This window comes from Peromyscus leucopus, chromosome 16_21 (assembly GCF_004664715.2).
Source record: "Peromyscus leucopus breed LL Stock chromosome 16_21, UCI_PerLeu_2.1, whole genome shotgun sequence".
In the NCBI taxonomy this organism is placed as follows: domain Eukaryota; kingdom Metazoa; phylum Chordata; class Mammalia; order Rodentia; family Cricetidae; genus Peromyscus; species Peromyscus leucopus.
The window spans coordinates 11,700,784-11,727,642 of record NC_051084.1 but is presented as its reverse complement, the minus strand read 5'-3'; the positions used below and the strand labels follow the sequence as shown (position 1 = coordinate 11,727,642).

At 45.5% G+C, this 26,859-nt stretch overlaps 1 protein-coding gene across 3 annotated transcripts in view; it reads right to left on the bottom strand.

Moving 5' to 3' along the window:
- The window catches only part of Mapk14 (mitogen-activated protein kinase 14), a 62,849-nt gene that overhangs the window by 34,383 nt on the left and 1,607 nt on the right, over positions 1-26,859 (bottom strand). For all 3 annotated transcript variants that reach the window (XM_028888446.2, XM_028888445.1, XM_028888444.2), the window contains exons 2-3: positions 3,804-3,933; positions 1,093-1,151 (exon numbers count right to left, since the gene is read on the bottom strand). In XM_028888446.2, the coding sequence (XP_028744279.1) occupies positions 1,093-1,151; positions 3,804-3,933 (189 nt within the window). The remainder of the gene's footprint in view (positions 1-1,092; positions 1,152-3,803; positions 3,934-26,859) is intronic.

Below are 26,859 nucleotides of genomic sequence, written 5' to 3'. Positions count from 1 at the left end.
CACTGAATGTACATGGTGCACAGATACAGGCAGGCAAAACATCCACATACATAAAAATAAATAAACCTTTGAAAGAGGCTTCTTCTCTTACGGCACATCGTGTCTCTAAAGCGGATAGAGCAACTTAAGGGAGAAAGCTGTACTCTGGCTCAGTTCAGGACAGTGTGGAGTCACAGACGCAGGCACCTGAGACAGGTGCCCATACTGCCCGGCATTCAAGCAGAGAAGAGCTGGGCGCCACTGCGCAGCTTGCTCTTCTCCATCCTATACAGTCCCAGATGCCCTGCCGAGGGAATCGTCCCAGTCACAACTTAGATGGCTCTTCCCACATCGATTAATTCACTTATATTAATCCCCACAGGCATGCCCAGAGGCCATCAGTGCAGTGGTGGGGAGGCTGGCCTCGCACAGGACACCTGCTGGAATCGGGCGTGCTCTCACAAGTGTGCCACCCAGCGTGTGAAGACATTCATGAACAATGACCAACCTCAGGAGTGCTGAGAAGAAGGGCCCCAGCTGAGGTGGTTGTCTTTTCCTACACTCTGGCAGTTGCCAGCCCGGATGCTCTCAGAGGTGACTGAACACTAACACAGCCATACACCACCTTTCCCTCGCTCTCTACTTCTGGCTCCTGGGACTCCCAGGCTCTGCTTTCCAGGAGGTACCAGCCTGGAAGAAATCTTTTCCAACATGGAGGGTTGGCCATCTGCCCCAGTACAAAAACTTTCAAGAATCAGAATGTTGCTTCAGTATCACCTCCCCCATCCACGACGGATCAAAGAGGGAAACACCTATGTGGATTGGCATTTTAGGAAAAAAAATTATCGTCAAAATTTCCTATACTCACTCCCTCTCTGTGAACTTTTTTAAGGACTCGTCGCTGGCTCTGAACAGGCCACACTGTGCCTGAAATGGTCCAAGTGCTAAAATGCACCATGCATACATAGTATTTACTTTCTGTGCTCCCCCACAGGAGCCCAGGAGAGGGGGGTGACAGAATACTCTCCAGAAGTCTGAGAACAGTTGAGCAGTTCTGGGGGCTGCTCATCCCTGTCCTCCAGCTGACGTTGCAAATGCAAAAGATCCACTCACACATCGTTGAATTCCTCCAGGGACCTTGCAGGTGTAAACACGTCCAACAGACCAATGACCTGCAAGAACACATAAAAATGAAACAGTAGGAAAGCAGTGGGCTCCTACAGTGCCCATTAGGTCTACAGTGTAAAGAGGACTCATTCCAAGTCCAGTTCCACCCGTGTGCTTAGTAATGACTTGCTACCCACACTGCGTTTCTGTTTTATACTCGTTAACATCATTTCTTTTGGGGGTTGGAGGTGTGGAGACACCGTCTCATATGGCCCAGGCTAGCTTGGACTCCTGATATTCCTGCCCCCACCTCTCAATGCTGGGATTACAGGTGTGTGCCACCACTGCCAGGCAAACCCACTAATTTTTTAAGGCCAAATATTATCTTAATATATTGATCTTATTGTTATAATAGTCTCAAAATAACCTTAATTAGATGTTTAGATCAAATGATTTAAAAACAAAAAAGAGCTAGTAGCAGCACCAGTGTATGCATTTCACTGATTGAAAATTAACATGGATGGTGCCACCATGGGATGTTGGTCCGAGGTTCTAACAGAAAGCAGGCTAAGCGTGCCAGTAAGCAGTAGAACTAACCTAGAAGTCAATCTTGAGAAAGGATTTCACAGCAAAGATCTCTAATTATTCTACAATGGTCCAAAAGTTGCCAGTCTGAAATAATACATTGTTACTAAACTTGGCCCCCAGGTAAGCAACCTCTTGCTCTTCACAGTAAGGTCAGACCCTGGCTCCTGACACAATCTTTGAGGATTTGTTGTTAAATTCAAGCTATGCAGTCCCCGGAGACATAACCATGAAGACAGCCTCTCAGCAGCCGGCCCGCAGCAGGCGCATGAGAGCAGGGTCGCAAGGTCAAGTCAAGAACAAGCCAGCCCGCCTTTAATCCCAGCACTCGGGAGGCAGCAGAGCCTGGAAGTTGGAGGTCAGCCTGGTCTACAGAGCGAGATCCAGGACAGGCACCAAAACTACAGAGAGAAACCCTGTCTCGAAAAAACAAACAAACAAAAAGAACAAGCCAGCTGACTCTGCTCAGAGTGACTCAAACAGCCACAGAAGACATGTTCTAGTTCTGGGTACCCACATAGCGACTGTGTCTCTGTCACCTGCTACCATTATTAGTTTTTTGTATAAAAGAATGGATATTTGTTACGGCCTCTAAGAGCTTGGTTAGCTTGGTTATGGCTATTGCTACTCTCTTTGGAGGCCAGGCAAATTTGCTGGAAGTTTCGTTTTTTTTTTTAAATATTTAGTGTGTGTGTGTGTGTGTGTGTGTGTGTGTGTGTGTGTGTGTGTGTATGTGTACACATGTGTGCTCGTGTATCCGCAGAGGCCAGAGGGAGGCGCTGGATCCTCCAGAGCTAGAATTACAGGCAGTTGTGAACCACCCAATGTAGTTGCTGGGAACCTCTACAAGAGCAGCAAGTGCTCCTGGACTCTATCACCTCTCCAGGCCCAAGCCTTGGTCCTTCACTGCATAAAACTGTTTTTACATTTTAGGTGCCCAACAAATGTTTGCAGGGTAGTCTGAAAGGTGAGACAATTTCTACATTAAGTTTAAGTCTTCTGGTCTTTCCCCATCTCCCCTTCAAACATGTCAGTAGAAAAGAAAACTGAGACATTCAACATGTTTTGTTAAAAAACAAAAACAAAACCAAAGCATGGGGCTGGAGTGGCTCAGTGGTTTCAATCCAGCCAGGGCCACATGGTAGACCCTGTCACCAACCAACCAACCAACGTTCAAAAGACGGAAACCACCAACACCTGAGTATAGGGCCTTTGCTACTAGAACCTGACCATCCTGATACACAAAGACAGAGCAGCTAAAAACCGGCACGCATCACCCAAACCATCTTCTAGGGTTGCAGAGTGGCTCAGCCGTCCTTCCAGGGGACAGAGCTAGGTCCTCAACAACTGATCAGGTGTCTCACAAGCATCTGTGACTCCAGAGCCAGGGGATCTGAGGCCCTCTTCTGTCCTTGATGGCACTGCACACATGTGCATGTACTCCCACAAACATGGATACAGAATTACCAAACTTGTAAGAAATAAAACTCCACCTTTCTTCAAAACTTTTTTCTCATCGTTTTGTGGGTATGGGTGTTTTTATGTACATTATGTCTGCGAACCATGTGTGCACAGTGCTAGGTGAGGCCAGAAGCAGGAATTAGAGCCCCTGGGACTGGATTCACAGACCACTGTAGGCCTTTGACATCCTATACACATGTGGACATACACATACCCACAAAATAAAGATACATACAAAGATAGGTACCAGGGCTGGAAAGATGCTCAGTAGTTAAGAGCACTGGCTATTCTTGCAGAGCAGCCAGGTTCGGTTCTCAACACCCAAGTGGTGGCTCATAAGCACCTGACTCCAGTTCCAGGGAATCTGACATCTTCTGGCCTCCAAGGGTCCTGCTCCCCATGACGCACATAAACTCAAGCAGGCAAACACATTACAGAAACTATATGTATATTTTTTTAATTAAAATTAAAAAAATTAAATGCGTCTTAAGATCCTGGACTAAAACTTCAACTCTGGGAAGAGGCTCCACATCCTGGGGTTTGAACTGAAGGCCCCATGGCACAACATAGAACACTCAAGCAGCAGAAAGCGAGCCCCACCATGGGCTACGTGTCCACCACGTGCAGTGATGCACCCAAAGCCCCGCCTGTGAAGGACAGGAGTGACCCACATTCTCATGCTTCATGTGCTTCAGCAGGCGCAGCTCCCTGTAGGTCCTTTTGGCGTGAATTATGGACTGAAAGGGTCTCGACAGCTTCTTCACGGCCACACGATGTCCCGTTTTCGTGTCAAAAGCAGCACTGAGGAGGGAGAACAACAAAAAACCCACCATTAATCGTGCTCCAAATACTACTTCTAACACTTCCATGGCTACTTCATTTCCAAATTCAGTGTGTGGCTGGACACAAAAAGAAAAACAGAAACTAAGATTAAGACTACAATGACTCATCACCCACTGCCCCAAAAGACTCCAATTTATTCTTGATGCTTCTTTCTGTCTCTTCTGTATTTTCCAGAGAGGAGCAGAGTAGTATTTTAGACTCTCCAGACCCTAGATAAGGGCCCTGACACTCAGCTTGCAGTTGTCGCCTGAAAGCAGCCAGAGCATAAGAGCCTACACAATGGGTGTGGCTATGTTGTAATGAACTCGTGAAGCCAGCCAGGCAGCCACCTGTGCAAGGCAGACAACACACAGACAATCTCTGTGTGGACCCTGTGCCCAGGCCTCTGAAACTACCCTGCTTTCAGGAGAATGAGCTCTTCCACAGTGTTGGGCACTGCACAGACTGAGGTACAGTGGGAAGCCCCCCTGGGGGGAAAGGGGCAGAGAGAACAAACACAACAGTGATGGACACAGTGACCACAGACTAAAACCCATGGAGAACAGCACCATGGCGCCAGGGCAGCAGCGTCACCCCTCTAGGATGTGGCGCTCAGAACTCTCCCTTACTCCAGGGGTCCCCCTCTCACCCCCAAACCTAGATGGATCCTCACGTTAGACATCAATGTGATCCGTGTAACACTCCTGGAATCCCCATCTTCCTTTCTGCACCTTCTCTACCTCTCTGTGGAAGCCAGCTGACCAGACACGTCTCAAACAGTCCCGCCATCAGAGGGCGCTCTCTCTGCAAGGCACTTTCCTGTAATACAGGTGTCTTCACATCATTTCAAAACTACTACTTCCCATTTGCTTTCCAAAAGCCCTGCTTGCTATTCTGAAAAAACCCTCAGCTCTGCTGCTGTTATCTATTGCCTAGAATTTTCCATCACCCACCAAAAGTCTGTCCTATCAGCAGATAGCCCTCCATTCCCAACTTCTGTCAACATTCTTGGCAACTGCGACATCCAAGTGGAGGGCACATCCCGTCCTGTTCCCTGACCTCTCAGGAAACCCCACCTCGTGCGGCCACCCTCAGGCCCACTCTCCAGCCCTGCCTACTTTTCAGGTTGCTTTGGTCTGCCCCACTTGACTGCAGCTCTCTCCTGCCTTCGGGGGGCCCCTAACTGCTCCAACAGTGACAATCACTCCCTTGTTTGTCCCCCTCCCTTGGATACAGCCTAACCCTGGGTGACCCCAACCACTTAATGACCTGTGTCTGAATCCAAAGAACTGTGGTTGAAGGAAAAAAGAATGCACAATCAGACTGGTTGAAAATTTTAACTTTGGCGTTGGGGATTTAGCTCAGTGGTAGAGCGCTTGCCTAGCAAGCGCAAGGCCCTGGGTTTGGCCCTCAGCTCCAGAAAAAAAAAAAAAAATGTTTTTTTTAATTCTGAACATAATTCCAAATATGCTTCTTCATAAGGGCATTTTCTCCTCTAAAATAATCACTTGACATTTTTGCTCCCAGCTGCCCTCAGCCAATGCTCTCCATGGCCTCTTGCTCTAAGGCGTCCCCTCTGATCAAAACCCCAGGCTGACAGTGTTTTGAGCTGTCCCACATCTTCTCAGGGATATTCCTGCATCCCCTTCTTTCTCTGTAATACTGGATTATACCATTTATGTGCGCACACACGGGGGAGGGCAGGGATTCGGGGTGCGGATGGACAGAATGACAGAGACAGGCTGGGAATTGAATCCAGGGATGTGGATGGCAGGCAAGCACTCTTCCACTGAGTTATAAATACATCCCTCTACTGGGTCACTCATTTCAAAATATGCTCTAGACATTCCCCATCTCCATTAAATCCTTTGACGACTCCCCACCGTGGTTAAGAAGTTCTCCACACTCTCAGGGTGTGGGACCCCTCACGTTAGCCTCACCTGAGGATTTAAGAAACTGAACACCCTGCAAGAGCTGCAGATCAGGAACTGCAGAGGCCGATGGGTCCGCATTTCCTCAGCCCTCATGCACTGCAACAAGAGCTCCGAACCTAGGCCTCTACTGGTCAAAGTGTCCTCTGGGGACCAGAGGCCTTGGCACTGCCCGAGAGTCCACCGGGAAGGCACAAGCTCTCAATGATTCATCCAGCTCTTCAGTTTGAGAAGCACAGCTCTAATTACGGTACTTGTTCCCAGCTCCCATTCTTCCTTCAATCCTGCCTGCTGGAACCGCTGCTCTCCTCAGGTCCACTACTGGCCTCTAACCAAGCACAAGGACCACTTTTCTGGATTAGCATCTGGCATGGTTACCACTTCCCCTTCCTTTTATTAATCCCTGTAGACATCCATAGTAACATTTCTACAGTTGTTTAGGACCTTCTCTGCATTGTATACTTCTTCAGGGGATGTCCCAGGCCGCCTTCTACATCTCCTGAGGACCGCCTCTGTACCTATGTTCAACATGGAATGTCCTCCACAGGCACATGTGTTAAACACCCGATTCCCAGCTGGTGACACCACGGTTTCCTTCTGTTACTGTTGTCAGAAAAAGTCTCACATAGCTCAGGTTTGCCTTAAACTTACTATAACTCCTTGATAGATGACCTTGAACTCCTGATCCTTCTGGCCTCTACCTCCAGAACACTGGAACCACAGATGTGCCACTGGGTCTAGCTTGAGAGAGCCTTAAAAATTTAGGAGGTGGGAGGGCCCAACCCGATGGCTCAGTGGGTAAGGGTTGGGCCTGACAGCCTGAGTTTGATTCCTGGAACTCAAAACAGTAGGAGAAAACCAACCGAAAAATGTCCTCTGACCTCCACCCATACACACTAAAGAAATATAACTCTTTTATTGTTGTTTTTACCTAGGAGGTAGAACTTAGCTGGAAGGAGGTTGCTTGGTTGGGCATCTTATCGGTTCTGTCCCCATGATGCTCTGCTCAAGTTTAGGGTCCTGAGCCCTGTGCAAAGGAGGTCAAGTAACCTTTGGTCTCTAAACTACTCCTGTCAGGCCTTGGTCACAGACGAGACAATTAACTACACAGCCCAAGTTAAACGCCATCGATAAACGTAAGACCGTCCCCCGTCCCCCTTCCTGAAACCTCCTCTCTAGGTGGCTGCACAGCAGGCAGTCCTGGGGAGAGACCGTGAGCACTGACGACTTCCACAACTGTCCCCTCTGTCACTGTCACTGTCACACCAGGTGATGTCCATCCAGTTGCTCCAGCCAGGCCAGACATTTGAATGTCACCCTTGCTCAGCGGGTAAAGGGGCTTGCCACCAAGCCTGATGACTAGAGTTCAATCCTACATGTTGTCCTCTGCCCTCCCGTCCCCCTCACACACACACAATTTCAAAATAATAAATAGGGCTGGGCAGTGGTGGCGCACATCTTTAATCCCAGCACTCGGGAGGCAGAGGCAGGCGGAACTCTGAGTTTGAGACCAGTCTGGGCTACAGAGTCAGTTCCAGGACAAGCAAGCGCTACACAGAGAAACCCTGTCTTAAAATATAAGTAATATAATAATAAATAAATAAACAAACAAACCATGACTATTTTAAACTGAAGGAATTTCCTTGGTGTAGAGGATAAGATGCAAATTTTCTACCATGGTCTAAAGCTCAGATGAGATGACCTGATCCCACCGCGCACTCAATCAGTGGTCTCCATATGTGCTCATCCATCAGGACCATGTCCTTCCCCCACCCTAGGCTACTCTGGGTGTACTGGCTTCTCTCAGTTCCTTAAACTATTTGGACAGGCTGCTACTAGAGTTCTTTCACCCTACCCCCACCCCACCCCACAACTAAAGCTTATTCTTCAAGTACTGGTTTAGTCACTCCCTCAGATGTACCTACTTGGCCTGAGGCAGACCCCCTGTGAGCCTTCAGCCTCTTACATTCCTGTGTTTCCATAAACCCCCAAGAAAACAGCCTTCCTTTGCCACAGTGTGTAAGCCCTTACTACTCTTTAAACTAAGTTCTCTAAACTGGTTTCAAAGTGGGGAAATGGCCACGGCTCCTACATGATGTGGCTTCTTCAACTTCCGCCCTGAGTGTCCTGCCTAATGCAGCCTTTGTAACTGTCCTCTCCTGGGATGAACCTGTGGGGAGCAGGGCTGTGGGGAGCAGGGCAGGCCAGCAGGAGTGACTGTGTGCACAAGTTCATTTCGGCTGGGGAAGCATGGCAGCTGGTCCATCACAACCAACCCACCAGGCTATCCTGCAGCTGGTCCATCACAACCAACCCACCAGGCTATCCTGCAGCCGGCTCCTGAGCAAGGGATACAGGTTCTGCCCATCTGACTCCAGTAGCTGGCCAGTGGATGACAAACGCTTCACCGGGACCCAGCAGCCCCCAGTAATCACAATGATTAGTGTATGTTTATTTACCACCCACCAGGTAGTTAAACAAGGGCTGGGCTCTGGAGGTAGACTATCTGGGTTTTAATACCAACTCTGCCACTTAATAACCGTATAATCTTGAGGAAGTTAATTAAATTCTATCGACTTGATACATAAAATAAAGATGATATTTGTATCTATCTAATCTAAGGTACTAGCTTTTACGGCAGGTTTAACAAAACCCTAATTTTGTAAAACTCAAATATCAAACATTAATAATGGCTGCTATTGCCACTCACCCTGGGCATCTCGAGGGCAAGAAGTGCATCTGTTTCCCTCACCATCATGGTACAAAAGACTTAATTCCTGGCACACAGGACAGTCTCCAGAACTGCTTAACAAAAAACATACCAGAGAATATTTTATAATGTAGTTATTTTGAGATAAGAAAGAAAAGCCTCAGTTTCCTCAATTGGCTCTGAACAGTTCCCTCAGGGTTGGACATACACCAGACAAGTGCTGGTCAGTAAACTGAGCTGCACACCCTTTTCTAGGTTTGTTTTATTCTGAGATAAAGTCTTGTTAAGTTGTCTACACTGGCTTGAATCTGTGATCCTCTTGCTAGTCACTCATGTGCTGGGATTAGAGACATGCCACTCACTACAAATATTATTTTTTTTTTATGGATACAAAAGAAACAGTAAATATAATAACTGATGTCACAAAACTTACCATCTACCTGGGATGACAAATATACATGGTTCCAGAAATGCCCAATAAAACAGCCAACAGTTAAACATTTCTCAAAACTCTGGACTTAAAACATATATATTGCCTGGTGTGGTGGCACATGCCTTTAATTCCAGCACTTTGGAAGAGGCAGAGGCAGGTGGAGCTCTGTGAGTTTCAGGACAGCCAGGGCTGTTGCACAGAGAACCTTGTCTTGGAAAGCTAATGAAAAACACAAGCCATATATACTGAGGCCGATGAAACGGTGCAGCAGGTAAAGGACCAGAGGGTGAAGGCGCTCACTGCTCAATCCCTGGGACCCACGTGGTAGAAGAAGAGGACTGACTACTGCGAGGTGTCGAGGTGTCAGCCTGTGAAGTCTGTCTGTCTGTCTGTCTGTCTCTCTCTCTCTCTCTGTCTGTCTCAAGCTGAGGGGAGTGGTTCACGCTTGGAAGGCAAAGACAGGGAGAACATGGCAGAGGCCAGTCTGGACTAGAGTAAGACCTTGTCTCAAAACACACAGAGTGGGGTTCAAAATATGTGTCCTTTACAGCCTGGTCACAAGAAAGCCAGAAACAACTTGAAAATACAACGGGAGGAGTTCAAAGTCTAGTACATTCTCACATCTCACACACGCAGCAATTAGCAAGACTCCACAGTCTTTCAGGTACTGAGGGCAAAGAACAAGTTTCAAACACAAAAATGATCCTATCATAGAGAAATTCTGTATCCATACAGAAGAAATGTCTAATATACCCCAGACTTTCAACATTTTTGAACTGTGTATGTTTCTAGTCTTTCTTTTTATGAGACAGGGTCTCTTTGTGTAGCCTCCAAGCTGTCCTGGAACTAGTTCTGTAGACAATGTGGGCCTCAAACTCAAGAGATCTACCTGCCTCTGCCTCCCCAGTGCTGGGAATTAAAGGCGTGCGTGCGTGCGTGCGTGCGTGCGTGCGTGTGTGCCGCCTCTGCCGCCGCCGCCGCCCAGCCATTCTCAGATATTCTTTAAAATCAAGGTTCCATCTCTCAAGCAGGCCATCCGTAGAGTGAGAAGCATGAGTCACAGTGCTCTGTCACTGAGTGGCATTCTCAACTTAATGAAACTACTAGTTAGCAGCAATTACATTTCCTTTGAAGGATACTTATACAGTTATAATCACCACATGTAAATCTGGAATCTAGACCCCTAAACCAGTCATTTTTCATTTTACCAAATAATTTTCAAATCTGTATTCTGCAATATTCTCACTAATGTAGTCTACCCAATCACCCTGTTATTGACAGGTACTTAGTCACACTAGCTGTTCACATACATTAAAAAATACCATCTCAATGAACACCTCACTACTTCTTCCCTAATCACATGCTATGTTAGAACATATTCCTTTTTACCAGAGGACACACACTCCCATTAAAACACACCTTACACACAAGAGACACGCAGGAATTATCTAGACACTGTTCTCATGTGTTGCCATCCCTCCAGCAAAGGCTGCTAATGTCTCAGCTCTCCGCACTAAAATGCTCTTCCAAGGATCCACCCCGCTCTCTCTCCCTATCAGAGCAATATTTGGAAAGAAGAGAACTTATGTGTTCTGTCCTAAATTTCCAATGTCCAAAAGTAGAAATTCCTTAAGGGAGAAAATTCAAGCTGCACCCACATGTGATTATGTTATATACTAGTCTGGCATTGTCTAGTTCCTTTAACTTGAAAGGGTAGTTTGTTTGTCAAGACAGGGTCTCTGTGCAGCCCTGCCTGTCCTAAAACTCACTCTGTAGACCAGGTCCACCAGCCTCTGCCTCCCGAGTGCTGGGATTAAAGGCACACACAGGCCACCACTGCCAGGCTGGAAAGGATAGCTTGAGACAAGATTTTTCACTGGCCTATAACTTACCAAGTAGGCTAGACTGGGAGGCCAACAAGCCCAAACCTGCCAATCTGTGAGCTCCAGTGCTCAGATTACAATGCATGCCACCACACAAGCTTCCCCTCACCTCTTAAAAAAATGCGGTTTCGCCAGGCCGTGGTGGCGCACGCCTTTAGTCCCAGCACTCAGGAGGCAGGGCCAGGCGGATCTCTGTGAGTTCGAGGCCAACCTGATCTACAGAGCAAGATCCAGGACAGGCTCCAAAACTACACAGAGAAACCCTGTCTGGGGGAGGGGGGAGATGTGGTTTCTAGGGGATAAAATGCACCCTCTGCTGAGAACACTATCTAGGGAAAGATGTCAAAGCCATCCTATGTTGAGATCTAGAACAGCCACAAGGGTGAGGCGTCTTCAAAGAGGATCCTCCAGCCTCAGACAAATATAAAGGTCCTTATTGTATCACTGGTTTCATAAGGACATTGCCACACAGGTATACTCTGAATTCTGAGCATGTTATGCTCCCCCCCACCGTGCCTTTCTTTTTAAGAGGAACTATTTTCCAAAGCCTCATTACAATGCACTATCAGAGACACTTCTCTATTTTTCTGTTTCAAAATTTCAAGAACAAAGAATTTTAAAGTAATCATAAATAATTAACTCATTTCAAACAAATCTGAAACATCAGACTAACCCATGTTACACTGAAGTTACTATGGTCTTACTACTGGCATGGAAAAGGCTTTCATTGCAATAGTTCCTAACTTTTTATTTATGCTACAAATATGTGCTACACATCTAAGTGTGGGGAAACAGAAAAGGACTGGTGTCTCCATAGGCTAATTTCCCTCAGTACAGAACTTTCCACCCTCTACAGTATCTGTACACTGTATGACAGCACTTATGGTATCATCTACTGCTGGGTAACAAATCATCCCAAAGTTTGGAGCTTTAACATGATTTATTATCTCCACTGTTGTGGGTCGAGAACTAGGGAGCAATTTAGCAAGGAAGCTCTGGCTCAGTCTCTCAGCAAGCTGCAGAAAGACATGGGCCGCAGCAAGTCTCCCCTAATTGTTTTAAAATTTTATTTCTTTATCTGAATGAGTGTTTTGCCTACAGGTACCATGTGCGTACAGCATCCACCAGAAGAGGATGTCAGATCCCTTAGAACTGGAGTTACAGACAAATGAGGTGCCATGTGAGTGCTGGGTTTCAAACTCAGGTTCTCTGAGAAAGCAGCCAGTGCTCTTAACTGCTGAACCATCTCTCCAGCCTGAAAAGTCATTTGACTGAGGCTGGAGCATCCTCTTCCAAGGTGGCACACCCTCATGGCTATTAATGCTTGGCATCTAGGCCTCTCCACAGAGTTGCTTCACAGGTTTCCCCTAGAGGTTCTGAAAAGAGGGCCATTTTGTCCCCCAGAGGACATCTGAGTCATTATGGGTTGTCATAACTAAGTCTTAGAGCAAAATCTTACTGGCACCTAGCAGGTGGTGTCCAGGGATGCTGCTTACTAAGCATCCTACAGCAGATCAGACAGCTATGAAGAACTACTTGAACCCAAATGCCAGAGTGTATCAGAGCTGAAAAATGCTCTATGCTCTAGACCAGGGGTATCCAACCTTCCAAACTGTGATAGAATGGTGTCATCTACAAATGGGGTGGGTAGAATTCACAGCTATCCTAAGATGCACATGGCCAGCCATGCGGCCTGTGGGTCACAGCTTGAATATGCTGCTTCCACAGCAGGGGTTCGAGAAAAAGCAGGACAGCAGGGACAACCTGACTTGTACCTCCTGCAGTCCACTCATTTCTGCCACATTCTACACAGCAGAAAACTGAGCCACCAAGTACAGTAGAGGGGAGGGGAACTAAGCTCTGCCTCTCAACAGGGGAGTGTCTTAATTCTTTATATAGATGGTCTCCAACTTTGGTTCTACAATACCTGTAAGATAGTGAGAAGGTGATAAGCATACAGTAGCAAGTACTTGGAATTCTGATGTGACCTTCCCCAGGCTGTGGATACGCAGTCAGATACTCTTCCAATGCTCAGCAACAGTGTCTGTCCCAGTAAGCCATGTGCTCACACAACAGTGTACTGCTGCTAAGGCAAGACATTGAGGTGGGTAGGTGTTTAGGAGCCCTGGGACTTTCTATTTCAACTTTCAGGGGTTTTGTTTTGCTTTCAAAACAACAACAAAAACAAGAGAGAAAGAGAGAAAGAGAGAAAGAGAGAAAGAGAGAAAGAGAGAAAGAAAGAAAGAAAGAAAGAAAGAGAGAGAGAGAGAGAGAGAGAGAGAGAGAGAGAGAGAGAGAAAGAAAGGAAGGAAGGAAGGAAGGAAGGAAGGAAGGAAGGAAGGAAGGAAGGAAGGAAGGAAGAAAGGAAGAAAGAAAGAAAAAGAAACGCAGGTGGTGGCGAACACCTTTAGTCCCAGCATTCAGGAGGCAGAGGCAGGCAGATCTCTGTGAGTTCCAGGACAGCCTGGTCTACAGAGTGAGATCCAGGACAGGCAGGGCTACACAGAGAAACCCTGTCTCAAAAAAACAAAATAAAACAAAACCAATGTAAGCCAAGGAACACCTGTGCTGGTATTTCCAATGTATCTTTCTATACAAGACCTTTTTTGTTGTTTGTTTGTTTTACTGATCTAGAAAATTCTACTTAAATCTAGAAAATTTAAACATGCACAGTGCCATACGGAAACAAACCAATAGTCAAAAGACAGTTCTAGTTTGGACTGTGGAACTTCCTAGAAGGTGATCCCAGGCAAAGCTTTCATATACCTGTTTCCAAATAATAAAACAGGGAGTCCCCAGCACTGCCTGGCTCGAAATATTGGGAAGAGGCTCATGTAAGGTTAAGTATGTGAGCGCACATTATAAACTATAAAAAACTAGTAGTTCTTGCTGGGCAGTGGTGGCACACACCTTTAATCCCAGCACTCAGGAGGCAGAGGCTGGCGGATCTCTGCGAGTCTGAGGCCAGCCTGGTCTACAGAGTGAGTTCCAGGATAGGCTCCTAAGCTACACAGAGAAACTCTGTCTTGAAAACAAAGCAAAACAACAACAACAACAAAAACTAGTAGTTTTTAAAACTATCTTCTTATTTTTAATCATGTGCTTGTGTCTGTGTGTGTGTAAGGCCCCCCTGCATTGGATCCCCCGGAGCTGGAGTTACAGGCAGTGAGTTGTAAGCTTCCCCACACTGGTGCTTGAAGCAGAACTTGGATCCTCTGCAAGAACAGCATGCACTCAACAACTGAGCTGACTCCCCAGCCCCAGAAGGTAGGTTTAAATACTCCAAACTGAAATCAACTCAACTATAAAACAAGTCTGTACCACAGTTGCCAGCGTGGGACTTCCCAAGTAGTAAACCCTCAATATTTTTAGACCTCTTTCTTTCAGATTGGAATTTAACCATATCTCTAAAGTAACAGTAAAAGAAAATCCTTGATCATTGTTTCACGTCAACTCTTAGATGGAACCAGGGAACGACTGTAGTCAGCAATATACTGTAGCCAGTCCTGTGAGACTGAACTCAAACCACCGTGCTCTGCATGCTTGTTTCCTCCTCCAGGCTGTGAGGGGGAGCAGAAGCTGTGGTTTATCTCTATCCTTGGCATCTAGTCATGACCTGAACATAAAACAAAAATAATAAACACATACCACAACATCACTCCTGACCTCAAGAACAGAGAAGCCGGGCCCTCAGAAAGATAGAGGTGTCTGTAGACAAATGCTGCAGACTCCGCCTCCTCCCATCGGTCCAGCCAGCTTCAGACGGAAAGCCTAACACCATTCCTCCCATCGGTCGGTCGGCAGCAAGGGAGCAGCTCTCAGCTGCCTACAGAAGCCCTGCTAACCAAGGAACACGCTTGACTACCTGAGTCTTGACTTCTGGGGCCAGGACTCAAATATCGTAAGGTTAAAGTTCCACAAGTGACTCTGAAACACGGTGAGAACCACAGCGGGTCAGGCTGATCCTCTTCACAGCTGTTCACTTGCCTACTATCTCAGAATGTTTGTTCCTTTTCATCCTCCCCACTGAGGAGTTTACTCAGCTCTCAAAATAATTCTCAAAACCTTGTTCTTCCACGAAAGCATTCTAAATACTGTAACTCACAATGCCACTTTTGTGTATATGCCCACAACATGTGCTTATCGTCCGCTAGTCTATGTCTTTGACACACTGGTAAGCCTTGAACACTGTCTGATGGATAGCAACAAATTTTCCTCACGACAATAAATCCAAAACATAAATATAAATGCATACACACACACACAGAGAGAGAGAATGATGGTTAGTGTTGTTAACTTGACAGGATCTAGAATCACCTGGGAGATAGGCCTCTGGGCATGACTATGGAGATTATCTAGATTATATTAACTGAGCTGGGAACACCCTGCCATTCCCTGGCTGGGAGCATGAGCAGATCAGTAGGAAAAGGGAACTAAACAGCAGCATCAACTCCTAGCTCTGTTTCCTGACTGTGGGTGTCCTATAACCAGCTGCCTGAAACTCAGAGGACCCAAACCCAGGTCCTCTGCAAGACCAGTATACGTTCTAGCTACCAAGATTCCTTCAAGTACCAACTTCCTATCTATATAAGGCTGAGCCATACAGATACATGATGTGAATCCATCACAAGAAAGTCAGTGCTACATCTTCCAAGAGTATCCTAAAGAAATGCAAAAAAGGAACCAGGGGAAGGTAGGATGCTAGAAACTTTTTACATTTCAACAGACCTGGAATTCACAACATTAGATGTTCTTAGTGTTTTGAAACAGGGTTCTCATGATGTAGCCCAGGCTGACCTCTACTCACAACCGTCTGTCTCAGCCTCCTGAGTGCTGGGATTACTAGGCTGTACCACCACAACTAGCACAAGAGAGCAGTCCAAAATACCAAGGTTACTTCTTTTGCTTTGTTTGGTTTTTTGAGACAGGGTTTCTCTGTGTAGCTTTGCGCCTCTCCTGGGTGTCTCACTCTGTAGACCAGGCTGGCCTCGAACTCAGAGACCCGCCTGCCTCTGCCTCCCGAGTGCTGGGATTAAAGGTGTGCCCACCACAGCCAGCAGTGTCCTTCCCACCTCGCTTGCTTGCTCTGCGGGGGACTGAACCTAGACCTTCTGTACCTGCTAGCTAAGCAGTATTCTACCACGGAAGTACATCTCCAGAAAGACATTCTTGAAATCTGAAATCACGTTATATGAACATGCCATGGCTGAGACTGTAAGATAATGCATCCAAAAAGATTATACACAAAGAAAAGAGAATTTAGGAATGAGTCATGATGCAAAAAAATAAAAAATAATATGGAAGCAAAGTAAAACTGCCCGGAAGATGAATAAGACAGAGAAACACAGAGATGAGAACAACAGGGCACTTTGAGGAGGTATGAAGATGATCTAAAATGGGGACCTGCAGGAACCTGAGTTCTAGCCCAGAACCCATATAGAAGTGCAGGGCATGGTGCTGTGTCCTTGTGATCCCAGGACTGAGGTAGAGGCAGGAGAGGAAGATTCCAGGGGCTTGTTGGCCCGCTAGCCTAATGTGAGCTCCAGGCCACTGAAAGACCCTGTCTCAGAAGAGGTAGACTGTATCCTCCAGCCTCCACAAGCCATCCACATTGAAGATACAAAGCACAGCATTAAACATTAAAAGTTGCATATCCTAATACAGAATTAATTACTGCCAGATCAAAACCCTCCAAGCAGTACCACAAGTAATTCAGGAAAACACCAAAATGAGTCTAAATAATAGGCTCCGAATCAAGAATAAAGCTAATTTTCCTCAGTTACTGCTGAGATCCACAAAATTACTAAGAAATTCACCCTCTGTTATTGAAGTAATTTATTTTTGTTGTTGTTGTCGGTTTTCCAAGACAGGGTTTCTCTGTGCAGTTTTGGTGCATGTCCTGGATCTTGCTCTATAGACCAGGCTGGCCTCGAACTCAGAAATCCACCTGCCTCTGCCTCCTGAGTGCTGGGACTAAAGGCGTGCGCCTCCACCGCCTGGCTTGTCTCATATTTTAAAGACTAAAATGTTGGCAAGAACCTTCAAAATGTAGATGAAGGAGTGGTGCGTGCTTGTAGGTCTGCCATGAGTCTGAAGTCAGGCTGGTGCTCCAGGCCAGCCAGGACTATACATCTAGACTGGGTAACACAAACTGGGTGCCGGGAACTGCCAGCACTTATTTCTTTGTTTACCTGACACTCGCTTGCTTTTCTAATGTTTTTATTTTACTTAAGAAGGGGTCTCACTATGTAGTCCTGGCTGCCCTGAACATTGTATTTTTAGAACTTTGAAACCTACGGAAAGAAGATAGGAGAGAAAGGGCCAGAAAATACCAGAGATGCTGGGGGAAAACATTACCTTAGTTTGGACTTAATACTAATGTCTTAAATAAGCTTTCCTTTCCAGAAACATTTGCAAACCCTAAGTGGGTCAGGACAAAAAGAAAACAAAAGTTATTCACATACATTGATTCTTCACAACACCACAGTTACCCACATGGCCAATGCCATGCATTCTGTGCCCGCTGTCCCAACCATTAAGCTTGGGAGCCTGCTAGTGCTCTCTGAAGCTCTCCTGGAAATGACAAACGTCATGTTGACGGAGGAAGGAGCACTCCTCTCTGCGGACAGGTTGAGTGTTCAAGTCAGCCTCTAGTTTTTACTCTAGACCAATTAGACCAATTAGTCTAAATATATACAGCTGGATAAATGTTTTCAATTAAGGGTACTTGTTGTCTCCCTAGACCCACCCCCTGAACAAGAGGCAATGTCTGTAATACAGTTTTGGCCACCACAATGGGAAATTGCTATAAATTTTGAGATTAGGAGATACCACTGCTGTTAAGTACACAATACCCTGTCAGACCCCACAACAAAGCATCAACCCCGCCCAGAATGTCCACAGATTGAGGAACCGCGTTACACTATGTTTGGGGATATAAATGGAGCTTGGGGATGCAAAGAAGTAACAGACATACACTCTTAATTTGTTACATTTCAACCCTTTTGCCTGGCATCAGTATCAATGTACATTGAGACTGCTCATTTGAAAAGCGCATCCAATCATAAGGCACTCAGAAACTAAGCAAGCCAAACTGCAGCATCAAATGAGGGGATGACAGAGGCTGGGGAGATGACTCAGTCAGGAAAGTGACTACACCAGCAAGTGTGAAGACCCGAGTTTGATCCCCACTACCCACATTAAAAACAACAACAAAAACAAACAAACAAACAAACAATCCAGGGGGCTGGAGAGATGGTTCAGTGGGTAAAAGCACTGGCTGCTCTTCCAGTGGATCCCGGTTCAATTCCCAGCCCCCACACGACAGCTCACAATTGTCTGTAATTCCCATATCTGACACCCTCACACAGACATACATGCAGGCAAAACACAGATGCACAATAAATAAAAATTTAAAAATAAAAAGGTATGACTCTATGTGCCTGTAATCAACCCCAGCATTTGAAGGTGGAAACAGGAAGGACCCTGAGGACGCTGGCCTGCTAGTCTAACCAATCCATGAGCTCTCAATTCAGTGAGAGATGCTGTCAAAAAATAAGTTGGAGTGACAGAGGACAATAACTGAGGCTAACCTCTGGCCTCCACACACATATGCAAACACACATGCAAGAACATTTACACACACACATCTATCAGGGAATGACAGAAATATATTAATACAAGATGTCAATATTTAACTGTAATCAAACACAGTGGCTTTTAGGGAGTAGGGTTTTGTTTTGCTTTTTTTTTCTTTCTTTTTACAGATGAGAAAAAGAACTAAAATCTTCACCAGCAACTGGTAGACTGGTAATAAAACATAAATAGTAACTATATATCCTAAGTCTAAGTTCAAGGAGATTCAAGCTAGCAAAAGCCCTAAATAAAAGGTCTAGGGGGGAGGGTAAAGGCGGACAGTCAGCCACCAAGGACACTAAGAATAAAGAAACATTTCTGTGAATTAAGTCAGATCTGCTACAGGAATGAAGAAATGCCAGAGGAAGTCAGTACCTGCACCAGCCAGACCCCTGAGCTGAGTACTGCAGAAAGAGTAAGGCATAATTGCGAGCACATGACAAAGCTCCACATGGACGCCAAGCAAAGGGTGCAGGATCGAGACCAGTGCCTCTCACACCCCTCTTCCACTAAAACAGCCTTCCAGAGCCTTCACGCGTCAAAAGAGGGTTGTTTTGTCTTCTGACCTCCTGTGGGCACATGCTGACGTCATCCTTTCCAGATCTGAATCACCAGATGGAAAAGCTTCCCTGACACAGATTTCCAATACATATCTTGGCATCAAGCTGCCCTAGATGTGACAGGCTACTAGAATGTCACTGAGCTGAGAGAGACAGATTCTTTAGAAATATAACAGATGAGAACAGACACTGAACAGATACAAAAAAGAAAAGCTACAAAGACTTCTGAAGCAACCCTCCTGCTTTTGTGTGGAGGTCAGAGGTTGACCTTAGGTGTCTTCCACCTTGCTTTCAGACAGGCTTTCTCACTGAACCTGGAGCTTACCAGCTTGGCTGGGCTAGCTGGCCAGTTCCTGCCACCCCAGCGCTGAGATCACAGTGTGTGTCGTGCCCACCTCTGAGGTGGTGCCCAGAGTCTAACTCATGCTTTCATGCCAGCACTCCCATCTCCCCAGTTCCCTTGCTTTCTTGGTCTTCAAAACAATGCCTTGCACTAGCAATGCTAAATTAATGAATTAATCCTATCACTTGGGAGGCAGAGATCTGTCTAGATCTCTGTAAATTCAAGGCCACATTAGGAACAGCCAGGTGTGGTAGCACACACTTTTAATCCCAGCACTTGAGATCTCATGTCTTGTTTGGGAAAGACACACGCCTTTAATCCCAGGAAGTGATGGCAGGAAGCAGAAAGGTATATAAGGCGTGAGGACCACGAACTAGAAGCTTTTAGGCTTTTAGCAGCAGAGGCTTCCAGTTTGAGGGAACAGGAGCGGCTGAGAAATTGGCAAGGTGAGGTTAGCTGTGGCTTGTTCTGCTTCTCTGACTTTTCAGAATTCACCCCAATACCGGGCTCCTGAGTTTTTATTAATAAGATCTTTTAAGATTTGTATTACACCGGGCGGTGGTGGTGCACGCCTGCAATCCCAGCACTCGGAAGGCAGAGGCAGGTGGATCTCTGTGAGTTCGAGGCCAGCCTGGTCTACAGAGCTAGTCCAGGACAGGCTCCAAAGCTACAGAGAAACCCTGTCTCAACCACCCCCACCCTCCAAAAAAGATTTGTGTTACATCTGGCACAACGTGGGGCTCGAACTCACAATCCTGAGATTAAGAGTCTCGTGCTCTACGACTAAGCTAGCTGGGCCTTTTAAGATTCGTGTTACAATGAGCCGGGCAGTGGTGGCCTTTAATCCCATCACTCGGGAGGCAGAGGCAGGCGGATCTCTGTGAGTTCGAGGCCAGCCTGGTCTACACAGCAAGATCCAGGACAGGCACCAAAGCTACACAGAGAAACCCTGTCTGGAAAAAACCAAAAAGATTCATGTCACACTGCTGACTGTGCACTTTAGGCTTAGAGACACAACCTGTGCACACTCTGGGGTCGAGCTGCAGGAGGGCACACGTACAGCTTCCTTCATGTCACAAGCATAGACAGTGACAAGGCCTAAGAGGAGGAGGTTTTGAGGGAAACACGGAAATCGTAACCATCTTTCAATGCAACAGGAGCGAACATGTTCAGGGTCTACAGTTAGTCAGACAGCAGGTCTAGACAGAATAAACATTTGTTCTAGTACCTTTCTGTTATGTTGCCATGGGAATCTATGTTTGCAGGAACTTACTTTCTGCAGCCAGATGGTAGAGCAGTAAAGGGAGACAGCTTCAAAGAATGGAGAAGGAGCTCACATGAAGGCAGCCAAGACAGGACAGAGCAGAACTGTCACACGGCATCTTCGATGTCTATCTGTCCCATCTACTCAACTTAACAGTCCTCACAGCCAAACAACATCAGTGCCAGGGAACATAATGAGGGAAAGGCAGAGGAATGGAAAACAGACACAGGGCCAAAGAACAAAATAAATAGGATATGAAATACTCGGATACCCCAAGGAAGATAAAAGCAACTTAAAATAAGACCCAGTAGTGAAAAAAAAAAAAGCCTCAAAGCCAATGATGTTAGAAAACGCTCAACCCTCCAGCAGCTCATCTCCCTTTCCCAGCTGAACCCGACAGCTAATCTCTTTGCTCCCTTCCTTTTGGCAACAAAAGTCTGAAAAAGTTGAAGCAAGCCCATGTCATTTAGAGAGTTGGAATGGAGTACCCTGAATTTCCAGAGCTCAACACAAATTCTGGCTCTGGCACTCTGGGACTGGTGGAATGAGATCGTCAAGCATAGGTCAGAGCTCTGCAATGATTCATCTCTCTTGTGCTATCCTAAACCACAAACAGTTCCTCTGACAGTTAAAGAACAGAAATGAAAAACTAGAGAACAAAATCCCAGCTCTCTCCTGTCTATAACCCACCTCAGCTTCCTTTCTCGGAATAAAAGCTGTTCTTACAAAGGCAAACATGACCTTCCAGAATCCCTACCAGCTGCAAACCCCTCCCCCTTCTGATTGCTCCCCAGATTCATTCAGCTCTAGCTATGATGATCACACAGCACAGGGTCTTTGTTTTTGTTAATCTTTCAATCCATAAAGTTCTTACCTCCTCACCCCACCATGTCCAACCCCTTAGGTCTTTCCTTAACTGTCATTTCAACCACCACCCTCTTGCTTAAAAGTGCAGCGTGGGATGGCAAACAGGAGATGCTTGCTGGCATGTGCAAGGACCTAGGTTCTTCAGCACTGGGAGGAAGAAAAAAAAAAGTCAAGCCGCTCTGCGCCTTCCTTTCCATGTCTCATATTCCCAATACCACTTACCCTCCAACACCATAAACGTGGCTTATTTTTTTCCACTGTCACCACAGCACAGCTTCAGAAAGGAGAGCATTTCACACTTTATTAACATCCCACACTGTGTACCTGAAGAACAAGCCCCTCAGTGACGTAACCACACCACACACAGAGCCGTCCCCTGGAGAGACAGATGAGCCCACAATCCTGTATCTTTTCACCTGTCACCACAATCTATCCATTTCCCCAAGACCAAAACTTGGCGACTGTCACAGACTCACCTGTACTATGTATCTCACTGTCATCCTGGAATGAGAGAGCATGCTCAGAACCCTGGGACAACCTCTAAAGTGTATTTTACAGAACACGATCTTTTCTTCCCTGTAACAAATTCGTAAAGCCTTGTACACTGGGAAACTGGTTAGTCCTCACTACAAATGTGCTTAGCGCACTTTACAGAGATCAAGCTTCTAAAACTGAAACTTAAAAAAATTCAAGTTTAAAGAAAGTTCTGGTTTTGTTTCCTCAAAAAATGTATACAATTTGCATATCCATGACAAGCCTGAGCAGAACCCCTGGGTAAGGAGCACTACACTGAGTGCATGTATGGCAGCAACTAGACTCCTCTTGGTAGGGCAAATCAGCTTTGTATCAAAGTTCACAAAGAATAAAAATCTGAGGTATTTCCAGAGGCCTAGCAAGGCTTAGTTAGTTCATTTTTATACACTGTACTTATACAACACCAGCATGGTTGGTCTTAACTTTCCATAAATACACACTGATAAATTCCAAGTGAATGGTGTTCATAAATCCAGAAGTCACCTATCAGAACTACCTAGTTTTTCAGGAGAAAATTTCATCTGAGCATTAACTTCATTTTTCATTGATCAATTCTGAGGGAGTACGTGACTTAAAAGGGTTGTCATTTACCCTTTAGATCAGCTGCACGGTGACACTGTAGATTACAGACCTCTGTCCTGTAATCACAACTTTATTGCAAATACTGTACAAGAGGCTGTCACCACGCAGCTTCAGCAGGCCACACTGATGAGAAGATACTACTCAAGTGCTGGGACCCGAGACCCCAAACCAAAGCTGCTCTGGCAAGTGTCTCCTCTAAATAAACCCAGCTCATCCACACAACTAGGTTAAAATGCCAGCCTGGAGGCTGGAGGGCAGCTCAGTGGATAGATAACATGCTTAGCATGCACAAGACCCTGTTCCTCCTAACAACACAAAAGGAGAAGAGAGGAGGAAAACCGGCCTCCACGGAGCTAGGAAAGGAGTAACTGATGAGGCTTTAAATGACAATAACCGATACACTGCAGAATCACATTAAATGCAGTTCATACTCAAGTGACTGAGTCCAAAGAATTCCTCCACATTTGAGCCCTAAGTCCTAGGGGTCAGCACAATTCACAACACTGCCCACCGAAGGCAAGGCAACACAGATCATCTCTGAGGCTGAATTAAAGAGAAATCAAAATCAAAAGCGGGAGATCTGAGAAGCGTGGGGTCCGGTGATAAGCTAGGAGTGGGAAATGGAATTCAATAGGACAGAACTATATAGCTAGCTTGGTTGAACACTTAAATCAGTCTCCCCTATTCATACAAACCCTTGCCAGTAACTGGCTGGAGAGATGGCTCAGTGGTTATAAGCACTGGCTACCAGAAGACCTGGGTTTTGTTCCCAGGACCAACATGGTGGCTCATAAACATCTGCAACTCCAGTTTCAGAGGATAAGATGCCCCCTTCTGGCCTCCGAAGGCACCAAGCACACTGTGTCCTACAGATAGATACATTCGGACAAAAAAACCCATACACATAAAAATAAATAAATCTAAACACACACACACACACACACTTTTGTCAGCAACCGTGTTCTGGGTGGTTTTGTCTGTCTATGCTGTTCTTCAGACAGGGCTTCATTTTACTCTGCAGGCCAGGCCGGCCTCAAACTCCGGTGGGACTTATTAATTGTATTTAAATGTTTCTTACTAAGACAGGTAACATTCAGCTAACTATTCAGTTAAGTGGAAGCTAAAAGCATCTTGGTATCCCACTCCTGAGGTACCAGCACTGGAGAGGCTCGGGCATAAGGATCAAGAGTTCAAGGCCATCTGACTGTCTTGAAGAAAGGAAAGCAGAAAAAAAGCAGGGAGGGAAGGAAGAAGAGGAATGAGCTATTACAACTAAGAAAGCAAAAAGCACAGATTTCTCACTGGTCAAAAGTCAAGAAAGTCATCTTTTCATTCCATGGAGTTTTGTTTTTACCCTGGCTCATTCAAATACAATTAGTGATGAATGGCTATTAATACTTTTTAAAAGGCCTTATTTATTTTTGTTATATTTACTGGAATAATCTTGTCCTATATAGTGCATTAAATTGTTGGTTTCTTAGAAGAACTTACCATCTTTAGCTACAAGTTTTGTTACATGTTTACATGTTGATTATAAACTATGTATCACCATGCCTACAACACAGTAAGCAACCCATAAAATGTAGCCATTACACTCATTCCTCTGCAAGTCCAATGACGAAATGAACCGTCTCTTCTGCACTCTATCTCAAGAACCTAGCCCTGCTTGGGGGTATGCAATAAATACTGATGACTAAGCGGCTACAGATGATCCAGAAGAGATTCTCAATTCTCACTCCCAATGTACGGTGCTCAAGTGTGCCCAGCAAGGGGCTGGAAAGACCCTTCCCGAGGGAAGGCGCTTAAGTTCCTGTTTGTATTTCCTTAAATTCACCACAGAGATTTCCCCCTATGTCCCAAACCACAAAATCAATGCTTTGCAACAGTGTGGTCTTAAACAATTTTGCTTCATTTCCCTCTACAGACAAAGAACAAAGTTCCTTAAAACTTGAAGACTTAGTTTAGTTCCCTTTACTCTTTTTAAAAGAAAGGTACCTGTATAACCATGTCAACTCTCAAATTTCTAGTCTGGTTCTCATTGATCCTGGATTCACAACTGGTTACTACATAGGTTGCTACTTGACTTTTTGTTTTGTGTTGTTGCTGTTCACTGCTTAGTGCAAATTAAAATAAAAACAGGCTTGAACTTTAAAAATAAAGCTACACATCAAAGTGTGCCATGACCCATTCAGAGATACCGTTTTGAAGAGACCTCAGGTCCAGCTCAATAAGCCATACAAAAAATGCTGTGAGGCCTAACCCTCACTGATGTGTTATCAACTAAACTGCCTTCTCTCTCAAGGCTTTAGTCTAAACCCCCTCAATTACTTGGATTCAAATGGACTTCATTATTTTCTAACACCAAATGGTCTCAGAGGATAAGGGTGGAGGAAAGGGAACACAAGGCCCAAAGCAGGCTAAAAAAGAAATTCAAGAAGCCAGGCATGGTGGTGCACACCTCTAATCTCAGCACTTGGGAGGCAGAGCCGGGTGGATTTCTATGAGTTCAAGGCCAGCCTGGTCTACAGAGTGAGTTCCAGGACAGCCAAGGATCGAAAGACAAAAAAGAAAAGAAAAGAAAAAAAAAAGAAAAGAAAAGAAATTCAAAAGGTGTTTTCAGTTGCACCTAAAAAGCTGCTAGCTGAAAACGTAACTTTGGGCCTGGAGAAATGGCTCAGTGTTCAGTGCTCCTGTAGAGGACCCAGGTTCAATTCTTAGCACCCACACGGCAGCTCTTAACTGTCTGTAACTCCAGTTCCAGGGGCTCCATGGCACCAGGCATTCATGTAGTACACACACACATGCATGCAAGCAAAATACCCATACACATAAAATAAAATGAATCTTTTAAAAAAAAGAAAGAAAAAGAAAATACAACTTCAAATAACTAGAGAGAGGTATTTGCTCCACCATCATGCACAATTTTAGTTATCTTTTCCTCCATCCATAGGTTATAGGCTACATCTTAAATCTCTGGTAGAAACTCTGCCTCTCTGAAAAGACATGCAAGGAACTGAATAGTGGTTGTCACTGAAGGAAGAGAAAACATGGCTGGGGAACAGAAACAGGCGACGTTTTGCTATATACCTTTTTAAATTTTATACACAATGAATTGCTTTGTGTTGTTTGTGTGTTGCTGGGGATGGAATGCAGGGCCTCCCATATGCAAGGCCAGGGCTGTACCATGAGTCCCATCACTGGACCAGCATCACCTACTTTTTACATGCTGTGTGGTAAGTCCTTTCAAACTGTGAGGTTGTGCTCAATTCTACTTCACAGGAGAGAACAGCACTGGAGGAAGTGGTGTTGGTGAGCTTCCCTGCAAACCGGCTCTCCGGCCAGGGCAGCAGTGTCCATAGAAACCCTGCAAGTTCCCCACCCGGATGCCTTACAGTGGAGCTCCTCTGTTGCATCACTCCCTGAGCATTCAAAGGGAAACAAAAGCCTGATACTGTAACCATTAGGAATGAAAAATGGAGGTATGTTAATGAGCTATTAAATATTAGAGAAAGAATGACTATAACAAACCAATCACAAATACCCACGAGAGAGGCGTATTACTGCCCTTTCCTTGAAAATGCAATCTGCCGTACTGTAAACAGGGGAGCAAGATGACAAGGCTGGTACCATCTGCAACATAACTTAAGCAGCTTGCACCAGCAAATGTAACAGGATCTGTTGCAGGACACGATTGCACAATCTCAATTACCCAGAAGATTCTACCAAACAGGAAATTCATGGTGTGACTTTAAGTAACACAGGACTCATACTTAAAGATTAACACATCCAGAAGCCTGGAATTTGTTCCGAAACAAAACAAACCATTTCAGAGACTCTTTCGAAAGCACGAATGCATATAAATTACTAAAACATAGAAAGAGCTAATCTGTTGAACCTGATGTTTACCTTCTGCTCCGGAGCTCAAAGATGATACTAAGTCCAAAATCTACTGTATGAATCCTTGAACGTTCCTAAAACACTTCTGGAGTGGAAATTTTATGGTATGGATTTAATTGGAAACCCACTCCTAGGGCCTTGCAGGGTGGGAAAAGCCTTTATTCTCAGCGATGGCAGACGAGACCTCTGTGAGTTCCAGGCCAGGAGCGTGAGGTTCAGGCCAGCCAGAGATACACATAGTCTCAAACGAACAACAAAATAAAAAA